Source organism: Oncorhynchus keta, chromosome 32 (assembly GCF_023373465.1).
Source record: "Oncorhynchus keta strain PuntledgeMale-10-30-2019 chromosome 32, Oket_V2, whole genome shotgun sequence".
NCBI lineage: Eukaryota > Metazoa > Chordata > Actinopteri > Salmoniformes > Salmonidae > Oncorhynchus > Oncorhynchus keta.
This window is the reverse complement of record NC_068452.1, coordinates 26556110-26576769: the sequence shown is the minus strand read 5'-3', so window position 1 is coordinate 26576769 and position 20660 is coordinate 26556110. Positions and strand designations below refer to the sequence as shown.

The following is a 20660-nucleotide window of genomic DNA, read 5'->3' as shown; positions in this document are numbered from 1 at the left end:
CCAGCTCAAACAGGTATAAACTGTATTAACTGTTAACTAATGAAGAAAATACATCCCAAGGTTTTCAACAAAACAGATGACTGCTGTCTATTTACAGGTGCAAGTGTCAGGGGCTTCAGTCCTGCAGGAGAAAGTTGTACTTCCCAAAGTCAAACTCATCTGGCCTGATGAGCATGTCTTTACGGGCCTTGGCCAGCTTCCGCCGCAGGAATTCTCGCCTCTCCTGCCATTCCACCAGCTCCTCAACACTGTGGGCGTAGTCACAGCTCACCCCCTCAGGACAGCCACTCTCCAGCCTGTCAATCACATGGATCTATATTATACATACGTGAATCACTGTACACCGATAAAATTTGACAGGAACAAATAGGATAAGGGTGTGGTAAGTGAACCCTGCCATATCCCAGGTGTTTTCTGTGTGCATATACAGAGCACCTCTTGATGGGTAATGAGAAAGGAACTACAGTATTGAGACCCAGTACTGTGACTCTGGGCGAGTGTTACCTGGGACAAAGGGCGAGGCGGAGTCCGGGGAAGCGGTATGTCCAGGTGAGGCTCTCGTCCTCTCCCTCGCAGCTGAATACACGGTCCTTGTGTTTCTCTGAGGAGATGTGCTGCTGCCACTGGCGCTCGCTGTTACTATGCCTCCCACACAGACGACAGTGGAAGCCGCTCTAGAATACACACGCACAGTAAAACTGTTCTCATAGTACGTTACGCATTCATACACACTGACATATGCACACATTGCATGAAGATGCATGCACACTATCAAAATGCAGTCCTTCTTGATAGTGGTAGATAGCTTTTACAAATGAGAAAGGTGAATGTATTGTTTGCGTTCTACATCCAACAAACAGGTTTTGTGAGTAAGTGTCTTTACTCACCATTGGCTCGGCATAGTCGGTTGGCATGACAATTTGCTTCTCCTCTACGGGTTGGGTGATCAGGGTGTCATCCGGCGGATGGTTTTGATTCGTCATTGTAAGCCACATGTCGTACATCTGCTGCATATCCTTCACTTCAGGAACAGGTTCAAAGAGGAACGTAAGTAACCATATTAATGTGTATACATTGATGTATACGCTGCCTCGATGAGCGTGTTTATATAGAGAGTGCATCGGAGATGTCCTACCCACTGTGACTATTAAAACCTTTCCCGACCAGAAACCGTGGATTGATGCTAGCATTCGCACAAAACTGAAAGCGGGAACCACCTCTTTTAATCATGGCAAGGACACTGGAAACATGACCGAATACAAACAGTGCAGCTATTCCCTCCGCAAAGCAATCAAACAAGCAAAGCATCAGTATAGAGGCAAAGTAGAGTCGCAATTCAACAGCTCAAACACAAGACGTATGTGGCAGGGTCTACAGTCAATCCCGGGTTACCAAAAGAAAACCAGCCCCGTTGCGAAGATCTTCGTCATTCTCCCAGACAAATTAAACAACTTCTTTGCTCGCTTTGAGGACAATACAGTGCCACTGACACGGCTCGCCAACGTGAGTAAAACATTTTAAACTTGTTAACCCTCTCAAGGCTGCCGGCCCAGACGGCATCCATCAGAGCATGCGCAGACCAGCTGGCTGGTGTGTTTACCGACATTTTCAATCAATTCCCATCACAGTCTGCTGTCCCCACATGCTTAAAGATGGCCACCATTGTTCCTGTTCCCAAGAAAGCTAAAGTAACTGAACTAAATTACTATCGCCCCATTGCACTCACTTCTGTCATCATGAAGTGCTTTGAGAGACTAGTCAAGCATCATATCACCTCCACCCTACCTGATACCCTAGACCCACTCAAATTTGCTTACCGCCCCAATAGGTCCACAGACGGCGCAATGGCCATCACACTGCCCTATCCTATCTGGACAAGAAGAATACCTATGTAAGAATGCTGTTCATTGACTACAGCTCAGCATTTAACACCATAGTACCCTCCAAACTCATCAAGCTTGAGACCCTGGGTCTCGACCCCACCCTGTGCAACTGGGTCCTGGACTTCCTGACGGGCCGCCCCCCAGGTGGTGAAGGTAGGAAATAACATCTCCATCGCGCTGATCCTCAACACTGGGGCCCCACAAGGGTGCGTTCTCAGCCCTCTCCTGTACTCCCTGTTCCATGACTGCGTGGCCATGCACGCATCCAACTCATTCATCAAGTTTGCAGACGACACTGCAGTGGTAGGCTTGATAACCATTAATGAAGAGACGGCCTACAGGGAGGAGGTGAGGGTCCTCGGAGTGTGGTGTCAGGAAAATAACCTCTCACTCAACGTCAACAAAAAAGGAGATGATCGTGGACTTCAGGAAACAGCAGAGGGAGCACCCCCTTATCCACCTCGACGTGACATTAGTGGAGAAGGTGGGAAGTTTTAAGTTCCTCAGCGTACACATCACAGACAAACTGAAATGGTCCACCCACACAGACAGCGTGGTGAAGAAGGCGCAACAGCGCCTCTTCAACATCAGGAGGCTGAAGAAATTTGGTTTGTCATCTAAAACACTCACAAACTTTTACAGTCCTATCCTACATTACTCGTCCCATATGTATATACTATATTCTATACAATCTACTGCATCCTGCCTATGGCGCACTGCCATCGCTCATCCATATATTTATATGTATATATTCTATTCATCCCTTTACATTTGTGTGTATAAGGTAATTGTTGTGAATTTGTTAGATTACTTGTTAGATATTACTGCATTGTCGGGAACTCGAGGCACAAGCATTTTGCTAACCTCGCATTAACATCTGCTAACCATGTGTATGTGACCAATAAAATTTGATGTGTACTTGTGGGTATAATAGGCATCTGAGCCAATCCTGCTCATAGATCAAAGTAAACAAAGGTGATAATGTGGAACAAAAGGTTTAATGGATAATGAAAATATAGTGTAAACTTACAGCCATTGTTCTTCATATAAGTCCATACTTGCTTCTCCTCTTCACTGTGGGCAAAGGCACAGTTCCCAATGTAGTGGCACTTCTTCTGCTTCACCACATGGGCACATATCTGAGGGGGACACGTTATGCCGTTACGCACAGACTATGAGGATGTTTGTGGAAACAAGTTTGCACAGTGTCAATGATTAAGTATTAAATTCAACTGACCAATATATACCGTTACCCATGAGCACACTAACATAATATTTCATTATAAGTTAAACAGACACAATGATAATATGCTTGGTTGAGTCTATCAAAAATCATTTCTAGCAGATCGTGCATGAGAAGTAGCAGGGGGCAGCACACACGTCATACTGCTGGGGGTAGGTCTTGGCAAAAGGCAACGTTCGCACCATCACCCACTTCTTTCCCTCAAAGAACTTCACCAACAGCACCCGACGCTCCTTCGTCCAACTACAGGGAGAGAGATGTAAGAGTTATGGTGGACTTTCCATAAAGATACTTACTATCCTAAATTACATAGGGCTTCGCTGTAAACGCTCCATACACCTTGGTTTGTGTCCCTGAGATGAACATTCTCTATTGTCATTCAAAAAACCGAACACATATCTCAGACTACACATCTAATATACAATGGCCATACATTGACCAGTGCTCCCACACATTGGCTAACTGGGCTTACTGCATTGTGTCCCGCCACCCACCAACCCCTCTTTTACGCTACTGCTACTCTCTGTTCATCATGTATGCATAGTCACTTTAACCATATCTACATGTACATACTACCTCAATCAGCCTGACTAACTGGTGTCTGTATGTAGCCTCGCCTACTTTTATAGCCTCGCTACTGTATATAGCCTGTCTTTTTACTGTTGTTTTATTTCTTTTACTTACCTATTGTTCACCTAATACCTTTTTTGCACTATTGGTTAGAGCCTGTAAGTAAGCATTTCAATGTAAGGTCAACACCGGTTGTATTCAGCGCACGTGACAAATAAACTTTGATTTGATAGACAATAGTGAATAACAGTGGTCAGTCATATAGAATTGTTGCATACTACAGTGAAGCATTGGTCTCCATCTGGCTAGGGATGCTAGGTAGAGTGCAGCCTCACCTGTGCCTGGCCTTGGCTGCACAGTACTTAAGCGCTTTGTCCGGCTCGCTGACCAGCCCGTCCCTCCAGCACTGACCACAAACAAACTTCCTCTTCAGGTTCAAGCTATAGCCTCCTCCCCCACTTGAGGATGAAGATGGTGGTGGCATGTACACCGGCTTATAGTCAACAAGTCACAGGGGCAAAAGGTAGAGAATCAGACAAACTACACAGGAACCGTTGTCTCACCATATTATGAGATGTGGCATAGCAGGGATATTATACCTTGGGTTTGTGCGTGATCTGCTCCTGTTTATGCCAGTGTCGCTTGGATTCCTGAACAATTTCTTCATGAGTGATGCCTAAAGAACAGACACATACAAAGAAAAGTTATGCCTAGTTGAACCTAGGCATCACTTTTTACAGACCGTATTTACAGTGTTTTACAGTGTTTATCAACTATGACAAGTCTGAACGGCAGTGTCTACTGACACCTACTGGACTTTGTTGAAATTTTCCTGACTTTTAGTATAGAAACGAACATTTACAAATAAAGATGTTTTATTGTAGATCGGCCTCTACATTTAAAAATGTTTTCACATTTATTAGACAGGAATAAATATGTCTCTCTGTGTCTGAGACCAAGTACAATGTTCATGAGTGTGTGTGCATCAATCTGACTGTACCAGAGTCTTGCTGCAGCCTCCAGCACTTGAGCTCTATGACAGAGTGGGCAAAGGAGCAGCTGTCCTCTCGCTGGCAGCCGTAGCGCTGGGCATGGCGGCACACGTCCAACTGGCACTGGGTGTACAGCGGGCGGATCTTAGTGTAGTGCACGCTGCTGGACCTCACCGCATGCACCAGGCACCTGCAGGGCAGAGGGGGGGAAGAGTGAGGGTTTTTGTGTGTGTGTGTGTGTGTGTGTGTGTGTGTGTGTGTGTGTGTGTGTGTGTGAGGGGAGCAAATGTGACTCACTTGTTTTTGTCGAAAGGGTGTCGGGCGCAGGGGTTGGAGCAGGTGGACGGCACCTCCTTGCTGTGCTTACTGATGATCCTGGGCTTACTGTCATAGCACTCCTGAGGAGAGAGAAAGGGGGGGGGGGAATGAGGGGGAAAGTTGAGGTAAACAGAGACAACAAGTAGGGGGGAGCATTGTTTTAGAGGTCTGCGCGGGACAGATTTTTTCCATCCCATTTTTATTGCACCTCATCTCACGTTGGTTGAGCGCCTCCACTTCTTTCCATTATCAATATGTATTTATACACTGTAGTAAGCTACAGTCTAATCATATTTAAATTAACTGCCACGTGATTCTCCGCCCATGTAGGCAGCCAACTTTATTTCAATGAGACCACACATACTAGGCACACTTGAACTCTCACTCCCAACTAGGAGAGGAGAGATATGCTACTGAAGTTGAAGCAGTGTGTGAATAATGCGAAAATTGTGCTTTTAGCATACAAAGCAGAAAGACGACCATTTCCAAATTAACTGCGGGACAACAAAAATATTTTAATCCCAAAGTCGTCTGTCTGACTGCACGCTCCCCGCCTGCAGCATGAAAAATGACGACCGCTCTGCAGCGATCTCTGTCGAGACTCGCAGCCCTCTACCATGTTTCACTGGTAAAGCTTGGACATATGGAGGTGTGTCTGTGTAAGGGTACATGTGTGTGTGTGTGTGTGTGTGTCCTACCTCACAGAGGTACATGAACATGCCGTTGTGGAGCTGCAGCAGGCATGTGATGCTGAGCCTGTCATTGTTGGGGCTCTGCGGGTCAAACAACAGCTCTCTGTTCAGGGCTCCTTTCCTCTCCAGGGTCCACACATCTACCTCCTCCTGGCAGTAGGCAAATGTACAGCCCTCCCTATACTTACACTTCTGAGTCTCCAGTACCTCTGCACAGAGGGAAGGAACTTAGATTACAACATATACAAACTTAGACCAACGCTAACCTTTAGGACCCTTTTTCCACAGATTAAAACAACTGGGTAATTTGACCTATGACACACACACACATTATCTTCATCTAAACAGAGCCTCTTTCCCACACCAGTGACTGTTGTTTTCCGTACCTTTGCAGAGCACAAACGGCCCAGTAAAATTGTGCGTGGGGCGGGGTCGCACCCTGTTCCAGACAGGGTGCTCTGTAGCCCTGATCCTGCACAGAAGAATGTCCCGCTTACAACGGTGGGCCAATTCTGCCTGGTGCTGGTAGTCCAGGACCCCTGGACCTGAGAGACAGAGAAGGGGAGGGAGGAGAGATGGATATACGGGTAAAGGGGTAAAGATGGGGAGAGAGACAGAGAAAGGGGTAGTTAAGGGGGGACATAAGAATAGACAGGTGAACCTCAGCTATGATGCCTTGAAACTGTCAGTCCTATTAGTTAGAAGTAGGGGGCCTCCCGAGTGATGCAGCGGCACTGCATCGCAGGCTTCACTACAGACCTAGGTTCGACCCCAGGCTGTGTGGCAGCTGGCCGCAACCGGAAGACCCATGTGGCGGCGCACAATTGGCCCAGCATCGTCTGGGTTAGGAGAGGTTTTGGCCAGCCAGGATTTCCTTGTCCCATTGCGCTCTAGCAACTCCTTGAGGCGGGCCGGGCGCATGCACGCTGACTTTGGTCGCCAGCTGTAGTGTTTCCTCCGCCACATTGGTGCGGTTGGCTTCCGGGTTAAGCTAACAGTGTGTCAAAAAGCCGCATGGCTTGGCGGGATTGTGTTTGGGAGGATGCATGGCTCTCGACCTTCGCCTCTCTTGAGTCCATACGGGACTGGGACAAGACGAACTACCAATTGGGGAGAAATTGGGGAGAAAAGGTACACAACAAAATGTAATTTTAAAAAACTAATTTAAGAAGTAAACTGGGGGAGGGACACTAGCTGAGAGCGAGTTTATCATGTTCACTACTGTACCTATCCAGCTGTAGCACGTGGCACAGGCCTGCATGAAGTCATGGGTGGCTGCTAGGGGGTTCTTGGTCAGCTGAGAAAGCTTGGAGGAGACCTGGCCATTCTTTACCACCTACGTCGCCATGGTAATAGAAATTAATTTAGGTTAATATGTCAAGGTAAAACTGGCATGACGCTGTAAAAGGTAAACTCCATCTACAATGTTGTATGTGACCTAAATGTTGCATAATAAATGTTTTAATTTAAATGTACACAATGTACGGGAGGGAGTCTAACAAATTCTGCTGACAGAAATAAATGGCTTACTGTGTGGTTGGACTTCTTGGGCGAACGTGTTGCAGAGAGAACATTGTGGGAGATTCTTGCACCTTAAGTGTGTGAGAACAAAAAAACAGAACAATCAATTATAACACCTACATTAGGTTCATACCTTCCTTGGTGTTAAATATTAAAAGAAAAATGAAACATGTATACATTGCTATAAGCTAACAAGACATTACCACCCTCAATCGACTCACCAGGCAGGTTGAACTCAGAGAGGGAGTCCAGCCCCCCTCCCCCCACCACCACTGGTTTGGCTGCTATTGCACCCCCAAGTGGGTAGAAACTGTCAAGGGCATCTAAGGCATCAAGTGAATAGAGTGCTGTTGTGGGAGCCGGGGCATCCCCACCACCAAGGCCTGAAAGGGAGTCCAGGTTGTTTAAAGTATCTAGAGAGTCTAGTGCATCAAGGCCATCTAAAGATTTCAGAGCACCCAGGGCATCCCCCCCACCCATGCCTGGGAATGTGTCCAGAGAGTTGAGCTGGCTGATGGCTGAGTTGAAGAAGGCTGGGGGGAGCCGGGGCGAGGGGGCGGGCAGGCGTGAGGGAAATGGGACACAAGCTGAGCTGGGGAGGATGATGGGAAAGGCACGTTGGGGGGGAATCTGAATGAGAACGAGAGAATGAGAAGTTGCATTGACAGATTCAGGGAAGCTATATCAGAATACTATGTCGACCAGTAGACAAACTCACACAGTCCAGCAGGCTGTCTAGATCGTCTCCCATCAGCTCACTGTCACCCAGGTTCTCCGACTCAGGCACAGAGATGGGCAACCGCCGGGGGCCTTGGACAGGGCTACCCAGAAGTTTGGAGTAGACCGGAGGACCAGAGGGAGAGGATTCATCACTAACTGGGATAGCGGCGGATAGAGGCTTGCAGGAGATACCAACTGAAAGACAGGGAACAGGTGAGCTTAATTTTCTGGAAGTTATTCAATTGTTATTACTACTTTTGACAAATCTTCTTCGATAGTCTTTACATTACAATGAGATAGGTAATTCAACATTTCTGGTCAGGAGAATTACTACCTGATGAGATGTCACTTAAGGAATCCAGACCACTGCCATACATCTTGAGGTGAAAAGAGAAAGACAACAGCTTCTGTTTAAGTGACAATAAATCAACAGGTAAACCAAAGTACATTCCAAATCTCATCCAATTTAAGTGGAAATATGCAACTTTTTGGGCAGCTCAACTAAATTCATAGAAATGTGGTTATAGATGTATCATTCTACTTGAAAACAAGTCTAAAAGGCGATAGATATTTTCTATGTGCTCCCTTCTATGCTTCCTATTCTTATGTTTTGTTTTTGTGTCTATTACTTTTGTTTTTGTACACCAGCTTCAAACAGCTGAAAAATATATTTTTGGTTATGGAAAATATATTTCAGAGCGGTTTAGATGGTACAATGATTCTCTAAACTATACTAGCTTATAATTAATTACCTTATAATTAGGCAAACTAATTAGTTTCAGCAACTATGAAATGGCGGAGCGATTTCTGCATAGTGCAACCTTAAAGTGTAATGGTGAAAGTTGTTGCACTTGCCTCTCCTGCAAAATGAGCTGAGTTCCCATTACTTTTCTCAGATGTGGCCGACTCCTGCAAAGGAAACAAATACTAACTCCATAAAGAGGCAACCTAATGAAAATGTCAAACTTAATGACTTCAATTGTTATGAATCCAAATTGAGATTTAAACCAGGGCATAAGCAGCTCATGGCAGATTTGATCAGAGAATGGCAGATTGAGAACAATTGAATCCAAGCCACTTATCATGGAAGGTAATTTGCCATGCTGTTTGAATCTAGACCTTCTGCTTTGGAAACGGATTCTCACCTGTGTGCTAATGTAGGCTTTGCGTATCTTCAGGCCCAGTTTGTTAGCTAGCTCCTGTGCCAACTCATACACATGTTTGTCCTATGAAGAGTACAAGATAACATATATTGTTTAAACATTTAAATACGCTTTTTATTAAATTAATTTCACTAACACTTATTCTGAGTTACATGATACTGCAAAAGTACGGTGTGAGGTCTCCCCCTCGCCGCATTGTCTTCTCACATTATTTTGAAAAACATCAAAGGTATTCGAAGGAGAGAAGGAAATGTGGAAACAAATCCACTTGTATGAAAATAAACTCTCCTTCTCCACTAGCGGATCATCATGAGGAATCCAAAATTACATATGTCAAGTGGTAAAAAGAAATGTTGCTAGTTGTGCTAGACATTTTATAGATAAAAACAATATACTACTTAACCTTTTAAAGGTGTGCATGCTTTTCTACTTCAAGAAAACAGCCTCTGATGTGAAGGGGTCATTCATAATGTTACTCACTTTAGGCGTAGTGAGCAGGCAGCCCGTGCTGCAGTTGTAGGCCTCTCTGAAACGGCCCAGCTCCCGGAGGCATAGAGCTTTCCTGTAGAGTGCCCTGCAACTGTCTTTGCACAGAGCCAGCGCACTGTCACAGTCCTGCACACCCTGCTCATACTCCCCCTGAGAGAGATGGAGAGAAAGAGATGACAGGTAATGTGTGGGTTCTGCCACAGAGTGAAAGACTAAGGCCATACAGTGGTTAATACAGGCTAATGAGAATGGGGTAATGATAGATGATACAGGCTCTGTAACTTCAAGGGGATGTTGAGGAAGTGTCTGACTGTTGGCAACATTTCAATGATGAGGCTGAAACACATGTTGCACATGATGCAAAAGAACAATGTGATGCAACAACACGAAATACTGAAATAGAGAGATTGCAATGGGTATTCACCATTGGTTCAATATTTACCCACTACAGCACATTTGCTTCCAACACAATTGCTATTAAATATATGTAAAAGATGACTTCATACCTTTTGTATACAGAATTGTGAACCTCATTCAATCATCCATATTGTGGATCAAAGATGCGTAATCTTGGTGACACACCACTCTGACTCACCATGCTGTGGTAGGCTGCTGCCCTGTTGAAATACAGACTCTCCAGCAGGGCTGAGGGAATTTCTAGAGACTCAGCCTGGGCATAGTGGGCCACGTTAACACCCTCACTGAAGTCCTTTATGGCCTGCTGCCACTCACCCTCCCTGAACATTGCATTCCCCTCATCAAGCAAGTTACACACCAACTGGGTCAGAAACCCCTGGAGGGACATTCAGGGAAGAGGAGAGGAATATGGCATGGGAGTGAGATAAAGACAGTACACAGTAAAAGCCACAAAGGACATGGATGTGTCTAATCAGTATTATGGCTGGTTTTGGTACTTTTTTCCCATGGCAATAATGGACCAAATGTGAAATGGAGAACATCTCTGAAAAGGGCAAGCTGCATGACTGTGAGCACACAACATGTTCTTTGGAACAGTATAGGGGGTGTAGACATGCCTAGACTAAGGTCAAGAGAGAAGACAGTCATCGCATTCATTAATCCCTACCTTATAGCCTTCAGGCTTTGGATAAGGCAAAGAAGACCTAGGACACAAGAGGAAAAGATAGCCTATCAATACAAGTGAACTAGTGCCGTATGGCCGTTTGAGGGTATAGGATGAATGACAAGTAAGAGAGCAACTGGCTACAATTTAGTTGAAAAATTGTGGGAATTGCAGGGGAATGTTTATTTCTCACTGTATGAATCCCAGGGCGTTCTGAATGCCCTCCTGGCGCTTTTGACGGTCCATGTCTGCACACTGTAAAAAGAGAAAGGCCCATATCAACATAATTTTTACGTCTACTATCGAATTAACGTTACCTAGCCAGAATAAATAAACTAGGTTCAAGAGCTCGTGCAAAGTAAACAGCAACGAGAAAATACTTGGCCAGTTTAGCTAAATATATATTTTTTGTTTAGCTAACGTTAAATAGTTAACCATGTCTCAAGTTATCTAGCTTTCATGCTAGCTAGCTAGCTACCGTTAGCTGGGCATGATTCGAGGAAGTTACAACCCACCTGGTGATAAAACACATAAATCGACGTTTACTGCTGTGGACAGGCGAAAATCTCGCCACAGAGAATTTAGAGCTGTACAGCAACCAGCCATCCAGTGCAATTCTTTGCAATGGTATTTTTTTCGTGGACAGTTTACATGTGAGTTTCACTTCCAATTCCTCAGCTGAACAATGAACACACACTCCCTCCCTAGCTTGTTTTTGAGTTGCTTGGCTCCCACAAGGTCCTAGTGAGATTATTTCAAGGGTAGGGTGAGGTGTGCTCTAAATAAAATGTTTCTTGTTTAGACATGTCATAAGGAAGTTATCAATTATACACGAAATTAAAATGTTTGCATTTTTCTTTTATTTGAGAAATTCATCAAGCTCGGATCGCTTTCACTTGTTTTGTGTGTTGATTCTCTCTACAATTCTAGCGCAAAGGCCGGCAGATGGCGATATTGAGTAGTTTCATCTCGTTTTACCTCTTAAAGCGAGACATTTGTATTATTTCTAGCGCAATACCGGCAAAGATCAAAGCAATTTTTATTGGTCACATACACATGGTTAGCAGATGTTAATGTGAGTGTAGCGCAATGCTTGTGCTTCTAGTTCCGACAGTGCAGTAGCATCTAACAAGTAATCTAACAAATTCACAACGACTACGTTATGCACACAAATGTAAAGGGATGAATAAGAATATGTACATATAAATATGTGGATGAGTGATGGCTGTGCGGCATAGGCGAGATGCAGTAGATGGTACAGAATACAGTATATACATATGAGATGAGTAATGTAGACATTATTAAAATTGCATTATTTAAAGTGACTATTGGTACCTTCATTAAATCCATTTATTAAAGTGGCCAGAGATTTGAGTCTGTATGTTGGCAGCAGCCACTCTATGTTAGTGATGGCTGTTTAACAGTCTGATGGCCTTGAGATAGAAGCTGTTTTTCAGTCTCTCGGTCCCAGCTTTGATACTGACCTCGCCTTCTGGATCATAGCGGGGTGAATAAGCAGTGGCTCGGGTGGTTGTTGTCCTTGATGATCTTTTTGGCCTTCCTGTGACATTGGGTGCTGTAGGTGTCCTGGGAGGGAAGATAGTTTGCCCCTGGTGATGCATTGTGGAGACCGCACTACCCTCTGGAGAGCCTTGCAGTTGTGGGCGGAGCAGTTGACATACCAGGTGGTGATACAGCCTAATACGATGCTCTCGATTGTGCATCTGTAAAAGTTTGTGAGTGTTTTAGGTGACAAGCCAAATTTCTTCAGCCTCCTGAGGTTGAAGAGGTGCTGCTGCTGTTGCGCCTTCTTCACAACGCCGTCTGTGTGGGTGGACCATTTCAGTTTGTCCGTGATGTGTATGCCGAGGAACTTAAAACCTTCTCCACTACTGTCCCGTCGATGTGGATGGGGGGATGCTCCCTCTGTTGTTTCCTGAAGTCCACGATCATCTCCTTTGTTTTATTGATGTTGAGTGTGAGGTTATTTTCCTGACACCACACTCTGAGGGCCCTCACCGCCTCCCTGTAGGCCATTTTGTCGTTGTTGGTAATCAAGAATACCATTGTAGTGTCGTATTGAGTTGGAAGCATGTATGGCCACACAGTCATGGGTGAACAGGGAGTACAGTAGAGGGCTGAGAACGCACCCTTGTGGAGCCCCAGTGTTGAGGATCAGCAGGGTGGAGATGTTGTTTCCTACCCTCACCACCTGGGGGCGGCTCGTCAGGAAGTCCAGGACCCAGTTGCACAGGGTGGGGTCGAGGCCCAGGGTCTCAAGCTTAATGGCGAGTTTGGAGGGTACTATGGTGTTAAATGCTGAGCTGTAGTCAATGAACAGCATTCTTACATAGGTGTGTGTGCAGTGTGATGACGATTGCGTCGTCTGTGGACCTATTGGGGCGGTAAGCAAATTGAAGTTTTATGGAAGACACATTTAAAAACGTTCTACCCAATGACATCATCAAAGTTAAAAACATTTACATTTTACAAAAACTATAGCTAGATTTCCATCCAATTGGCGACACATTTTAATGCAAATATTTTAAAATCTACATTAAAGAAAATATGTATTTTTTCCCACCAAGGTCCCAAACAATATCATAACCACCATCGATAAAAGACAGTACTGTGCAGCCGTCTTCATCGACCTGGCTTTTGACTCTGTCAATCATCGCATTCTTATCGGCAGACTCATTAGCCTTGGTTTCTCAAATGACTGCCTTGCCTGGTTCACCAACTACTTCTCAGACAGAGTTCAGTGTGTCAAATCGGAGAGCCTGTTGTCCTGACCTCTGGCAGTCTCTATGGGGGTGCCACAGGGTTAAAATCTCGGGCCAACTCTCTTCTCTGTATATATCAATGATGTCGCTCTTGCTGCTGGTGATTTTCTGATCTACCTCTATGCAGATGACACCATTCTGTATACTTCTGGCCCTATGCGAAAGCCGAGAGGCGGTGGTATGAGGAGGCAGCACGGCAGCGCGGTTGGAAGCCCGAGAGGCAGCCCCAAAAAATGTATTGGGGGGTGGCACACGGGGAATGTGGCTAAATCAGGTAGGAGACCTGAGCAAACTCCCCGTGCTTACCGTGGAGAGAGAGGGACCGGGCAGGCACCGTGTTATGCCGTGAGGCGCACGGTGTCCCCGGTGCGCAGGCATAGCCCGGTGCGGTATCGGCCAGGCTAGGTTGGGCACCGAGCCAGGTGCCATGAAGCCGGCTCAGCGCATCTGGTCTCCAGTGCGTCTCCTCGGGCCGGGGTACATGGCACCAGCCCTAAGCATGGTGACCCCAGTTCGCCAGCACAGCCCAGTGCGGGCTATTCCACCTCGCCGCACTGGCCTGGTTACGGGGAGCATTCAGCCAGGTAGGGTTGTGCAGGCTCGGTGCTCGAGACCTGCAGTGCGCCTCCATGGTCCGGTCTATCCGGAGCCGCCTCCACGCACCAGCCCTCCGGTGGCAGCCCCCTGCACCAGGCTGTCTCTCCGTCTCCTCCCTACAGGTGTTCCCGCCTGCCCAGTGCTGTCAGTCTTCCTCATGCCCAGCGCTGCCAGAGTCTCCCGTCTGTCCGGAGCTGCCGGAGTCTCCCGTCTGTCCGGAGCTCCTGCCAGTCTCCCATCTGTCCGGAGCTGCCGCAAGTCTCCCGTCTGTCCGGAGCTGCCGGAGTCTCCCCTCTGTCCGGAGCTGCCGGAGCCGCCAGTCAGCCAGAAGCTGCCGGAGCCGCCAGTCAGCCAGGAGCTGCCGGAATCGCCCTTCACTCCGGAGCTGCCGGAGTCTCCCGCCTGTCCGGTGCTGCCGGAATCCACCGTCTGTCCGGTGCTGCCGGAATCTCCCGTCCCGTGGGTAGGGTCCCCAGTCCGAGGTCGGGGGCGAGGGTCGCCGCTCTTAAGAGGCCACGGAGGCGGGCTAAGAGGCGGACAAGGACTATGGTGGAGTGGTGTCCACGTCCCACGCCAGAGCCGCCACCGCGGACAGACACCCAGCCAGACCCTCCCCTATAGGTTCAGGTTTTGCGGCCGGAGTCCGCACCTTTGGGGGGGGGGGGGTACTGTCACGTTCTGACCTTAGTTCTTTTGTTATGTCTTTGTTTTAGTATGGTCAGGGCGTGAGTTGTGTGGGTTGTCTATGTTAGTTTTTCTATGATATGCTATTTCTGTGTTTGGCCTGGTATGGTTCTCAATCAGAGGCAGCTGTCAATCGTTGTCCCTGATTGAGAGCCATATTTAGGTAGCCTGTTTTCTATTGTGTTTCGTGGGTGATTATTTTCTGTTTTCTGTGTCTGTGTGTGTCACGTTCTGACCTTTATTTCCTTTGTTTTGTCGTTATTTAGTATGGTCAGGGCGTGAGTTGGGGTGGGCAGTCTATGTTTGTTTTTCTATGATTTTGGGATTTCTATGTTTCGGCCTAGTATGGTTCTCAATCAGAGACAGGTGTCTTTAGTTGTCTCTGATTGAGAATCATACTTAGGTAGCCTGGGTTTCACTGTTTGTTTGTGGGTGTTTGTTTCCGTGTCTGTGTTTGTTCGCCACACGGTACTGTTTTGGTTTTCGTTCGTTTCACGTTTATTGTTTTTGTATTCATAGTGTTCAGTTTATGTTTTTTTTTTAAATAAACAACCATGGACACATACCATGCTGCACATTGGTCCTCCGATCCTTCTCACTTCTCCTCCTCAGACGAAGAGGAGGAGGAAACCCCTTACAGTGTATTCCACACGAAACTGTTTCGGTTTTCGTTTCTGTCTTTCTATTTGTTATTTTGTATTTTCGTGTTAAGTGATTTTGTTCCTTAAAACATGACGAACACGTACCACACTGCATATGGGTCCGATCTCTCATACTCCTTCTCAGAGGAGGACGAATCCCGTTACACTGCTTTGCTTTATCTTGGCCAGGTTGCAGTTGTCAATGAGAATTTGTTCTCAACTAGTCTTCCTGGTTAAATAAAGATTAAATAAATACTAATAAAATTATTCACATAAAAACTGTGGATGGAAATGTGGTTTATGACTTGAATATCTACATCTGTCACCCTTTGGGCTACTGGAGTTCTCCCAAGCACTGATATCTCAGAGAACTGATCACAGAAATCTGTAAATATAGCTACACTGTTCAGTTTCACTGTTTTTTAAAGAATGTTTGCTTTTTGACATAAAATAAAGTTTTAGATGAGATTAGCCAAAGTGGCTATTTTGATTGTTGAGATCGATGGCAGCGAGTAGTGCGGATGAAATGGAGAGAAGATTGGTGAAGCAACAGCTGTGCTGGAATGCAAACAATATGGATATGGAATATGGTTGAGGGGAGGCATCACTGGGGTCCCAATATCTATGTCCATAGATTATGTTAAAGAAAATGTGAAAGGAGTGATTGAGGACAAAAGGTTGATAAGAAGTGAAAGCTTTTCAGTGCTGCTGAGGTTAGATAAGGTTTTGTCTGGAAAAGTACAGATAGGATTCCTTATTTTAAATATCAGAGTTATTTGTCCCATCCCCATTGCGGTGTTTTAAATGCCAAAGGATTGGACATGTAGCTGTAGATGGTAAAGGAAGGAAAATATATGCCAAGTGTGGAGGGGAACATGATTACGGTGAATGTGGGAGCAATGTGAAAGTTAAGTGTTATAACTGTGGGGGGAACATAGGGCAGCATTTGGTGGATGCCAGGTGCAGAGAGAGGCTAGAGATGCTCAGATATATAAAAGCAGTCATTATGTATTGTATGCAGAATCTGTCAGACAGATTGGTGAAGCTACAGTGTGGAATGATGGAGCTTCCATGGCTGGACCTAATGTCGGGGGTGGGGTTTCTGCTGGTCCTGGCATGAATGTGCAGTGTCAAAGGACACCTTGATAATGAATAAAGTAGACTTCAAAGCTTGTATTGGTAAGGTTATCAATGCTACTCAGGTTGTGGAAAGCAGAAATGCAAGGTCGAAGGTCATTGTAGTCATTGAAGGTCATCTCCACTGGGATTCTCTGCCGCTAACCGTATTACAGGGGCTGAGTCACTGGCTTACTGGTGCTCTTTCATGCCGTCCATAGGAGGGGTGCGTCACTTGAGTGGGTTGAGTCACTGACGTGATCTTCCTGTCTGGGTTGGCGCCCCCCCTTGGGTTGTGCCGTGGCGGAGATCTTTGTGGGCTATACTCGGCCTTGTCTCAGGATGGTAAGTTGGTGGTTGAAGGTATCCCTCTAGTGGTGTGGGGGCTGTGCTTTGGCAAAGTGGGTGGGGTTATATCCTGCCTGTTTGGCCCTGTCCGGGGGTATCATCGGATGGGGCCACAGTGTTTCCTGACCCCTCCTGTCTCAGCCTCCAGTATTTATGCTGCAGTAGTTTATGTTTCAGGCTAGGGTCAGTTTGTTATATCTGGAGTACTTAAATCAAATAAAATTTTATTTGTCACATACACATGGTTAGCAGATGTTATATATTATGTTAATGCGAGTGTAGCGAAATGCTTGTGCTTCTAGTTCCGACAATGCAGTGATAACCAACAAGTAATCTAACTAACAATTCCAAAACTACTGTCTTATACACAGTGTAAGGGGATAAAGAATATGCACATAAGGATATATGAATGAGTGATGGTACAGAGCAGCATACAGTAGATGGTATCGAGTACAGTATATACATATGAGATGAGTATGTAGACAAAGTAAACAAAGTGGCATAGTTAAAGTGGCTAGTGATACATGTATTACATAAGGATGCAGTCGATGATGTAGAGTACAGTATATACGTATGCATATGAGATGAATAATGTAGGGTAAGCAACATTATATAAGGTAGCATTGTTTAAAGTGGCTAGTGATATATTTACATCATTTCCCATCAATTCCCATTATTAAAGTGGCTGGAGTTGGGTCAGTGTCAATGACAGTGTGTTGGCAGCAGCCACTCAATGTTAGTGGTGGCTGTTTAACAGTCTGATGGCCTTGAGATAGAAGCTGTTTTTCAGTCTCTCGGTCCCAGCTTTGATGCACCTGTACTGACCTCGCCTTCTGGATGATAGCGGGGTGAACAGGCAGTGGTTCGGGTGGTTGGTGTCCTTGATGATCTTTATGGCCTTCCTGTAACATCGGGTGGTGTAGATGTCCTGGAGGGCAGGTAGTTTGCCCCCGGTGATGCGTTGTGCAGACCTCACTACCCTCTGAAGAGCCTTACGGTTGAGGGCGGAGCAGTTGCCGTACCAGGCGGTGATACAGCCCGCCAGGATGCTCTCGATTGTGCATCTGTAGAAGTTTGTGAGTGCTTTTGGTGACAAGCCGAATTTCTTCAGCCTCCTGAGGTTGAAGAGGCGCTGCTGCACCTTCTTCACGACACTGTCAGTGTGAGTGGACCAATTCAGTTTGTCTGTGATGTGTATGCCGAGGAACTTAAAACTTGCTACCCTCTCCACTACTGTTCCATCGATGTGGATAGGGGGGTGTTCCCTCTGCTGTTTCCTGAAGTCCACAATCATCTCCTTAGTTTTGTTGACGTTGAGTGTGAGGTTATTTTCCTGACACCACACTCCGAGGGCCCTCACCTCCTCCCTGTAGGCCGTCTCGTCGTTGTTGGTAATCAAGCCTACCACTGCTGTGTCGTCCGCAAACTTGATGATTGACTTGGAGGCGTGCGTGGCCACGCAGTCGTGGGTGAACAGGGAGTACAGGAGAGGGCTCAGAACGCACCCTTGTGGGGCCCCCGTGTTGAGGATCAGTGGGGAGGAGATGTTGTTGCCTACCCTCACCACCTGGGGGGGCCCGTCAGGAAGTCCAGTACCCAGTTGCACAGGGCGGGGTCGAGACCCAGGGTCTCGAGCTTGATGACGAGCTTGGAGGGTACTATGGTGTTGAATGCCGAGCTGTAGTCGATGAACAGCATTCTCACATAGGTATTCCTCTTGTCCAGGTGGGTTAGGGCAGTGTGCAGTGTGGTTGAGATTGCATCGTCTGTGGACCTATTTGGGCGGTAAGCAAATTGGAGTGGGTCTAGGGTGTCAGGTAGGGTGGAGGTGATATGGTCCTTGACTAGTCTCTCAAAGCACTTCATGATGACGGAAGTGAGTGCTACGGGGCGGTAGTCGTTTAGCTCAGTTACCTCAGCTTTCTTGGGAACAGGAACAATGGTGTCCCTCTTGAAGCATGTGGGAACAGCAGACTGGTATAGGGATTGAATGAATATGTCCGTAAACACACCGGCCAGCTGGTCTGCGCATGCTCTGAGGGCGCGGCTGGGGATGCCGTCTGGGCCTGCAGCCTTGCGAGGGTTAACACGTTTAAATGTCTTACTCACCTCGGCTGCAGTGAAGGAGAGACCGCATGTTTTCGTTGCAGGCCGTGTCAGTGGCACTGTATTGTCCTCAAAGCGGGCAAAAAAGTTATTTAGTCTGCCTGGGAGCAAGACATCCTGGTCTGTGACTGGGCTGGGTTTCTTCTTGTAGTCCGTGATTGACTGTAGACCCTGCCACATGCCTCTTGTGTCTGAGCCGTTGAATTGAGATTCTACTTTGTCTCTGTACTGACGCTTAGCTTGTTTAATAGCCTTGCGGAGGGAATAGCTGCACTGTTTGTATTCGGTCATGTTGCCAGACACCTTGCCCTGATTAAAAGCAGTGGTTCGCGCTTTCAGTTTCACGCGAATGCTGCCATCAATCCACGGTTTCTGGTTAGGGAATGTTTTTATCGTTGCTATGGGAACGACATCTTCGACGCACGTTCTAATGAACTCGCACACTGAATCAGCGTATTCGTCAATATTTTTATCTGATGCAATACGAAACATGTCCCAGTCCACGTGATGGAAGCAGTCTTGGAGTGTGGAGTCAGCTTGGTCTGACCAGCGTTGGACAGACCTCAGCGTGGGAGCCTCTTGTTTAAGTTTCTGCCTGTAGGCAGGGATCAACAAAATGGAGTCGTGGTCAGCTTTTCCGAAAGGGGGGCGGGGCATGGCCTTATATACGTCGCGGAAGTTAGAGTAACAATGATCCAAGGTTTTACCACCCCTGGTTGCGCAATCGATATGCTGATAAAATTTAGGGTCTTGTTTTCAGATTAGCTTTGTTAAAATCCCACAATGAATGCAGCCTCCGGATAAATGGTTTCCAGTTTGCAAAGAGTTAAATAAAGTTCGTTCAGAGCCATCGATGTGTCTGCTTGGGGGAGGATATATACGACTGTGATTATAATCGAAGAGAATTCTCTTGGAAGATAATGCGGTCTACATTTGATTGTGAGGAATTCTAAATCAGGTGAACAGAAGGATTTGAGTTCCTGTATGTTTCCTTCATCACACCATGTCTCGTTACTCATGAGGCATACGACCCCGCCACTCTTCTTACCAGAAAGATGTTTGTTTCTGTCGGCGCGATGCGTGGAGAAACCCGTTGGCTGCACCGCATCGGATAGTGTCTTCCCAGTAAGCCATGTTTCCGTGAAGCAGAGAACGTTGCAGTCTCTGATGTCCCTCTGGAATGCTACCCTTGCTCGGATTTCATCAACCTTGTTGTCAAGAGACTGGACATTGGCAAGAAGAATGCTGGGGAGTGGTGCGCGATGTGCCCTTGTCCGGAGTCTGACCAGAAGACCGCTACGTTTCCCTCTTTTTCGGAGTCGTTTTCTTGGGTCGCTGCATGCGATCCATTCCGTTGTCCTGTTTGTAAGGCAGAAGACAGGATCCGCGTCGCGGAAAACATATTCTTGGTCGTACTGATGGTGAGTTGACGCTGATCTTATATTCAGTAGTTCTTCTCGACTGTATGTAATGAAACCTAAGATGACCTGGGGTACTAATGTAAGAAATAACACGTAAAAAAACAAAAAACTGCATAGTTCTCCTGTCTTATCCGGTGTCCTGTATGAATTTAAGTATGCTCTCTCTAATTCTCTCTTTCTCTCTTTCTTTCTCTCTCTCTGAGGACATGAGCCCTAGGACCATGCCTCAGGACCACCTGCTGTCCCCAGTCCACCTGGCCGTGCTGCTGCTCCAGTTTAAACTGTTCTGCCT

At 46.5% G+C, this 20660-nt stretch overlaps 1 protein-coding gene across 1 annotated transcript; it reads right to left on the bottom strand.

The window, feature by feature from the left end:
* On the bottom strand, positions 1 to 11397 carry LOC118365450 (zinc finger CCCH domain-containing protein 7B-like). The gene is made up of 23 exons (XM_035747677.2): positions 11188 to 11397; positions 10866 to 10927; positions 10676 to 10712; positions 10187 to 10384; positions 9583 to 9741; positions 9085 to 9165; positions 8795 to 8848; positions 8274 to 8316; positions 7938 to 8134; positions 7441 to 7849; positions 7229 to 7290; positions 6926 to 7034; positions 6085 to 6243; positions 5705 to 5907; positions 4986 to 5086; positions 4697 to 4878; positions 4296 to 4372; positions 4032 to 4189; positions 3264 to 3369; positions 2914 to 3022; positions 888 to 1021; positions 505 to 674; positions 1 to 296 (listed from the first exon to the last, which is right to left on the bottom strand). Exons 2-23 carry the CDS (start codon positions 10916 to 10918, stop codon positions 116 to 118), a joined length of 2982 nt encoding a protein of 993 aa, XP_035603570.1. The 5' UTR covers positions 10919 to 10927; positions 11188 to 11397; the 3' UTR covers positions 1 to 115.
* Between the last annotated feature and the right edge of the window lie 9263 nt (positions 11398 to 20660).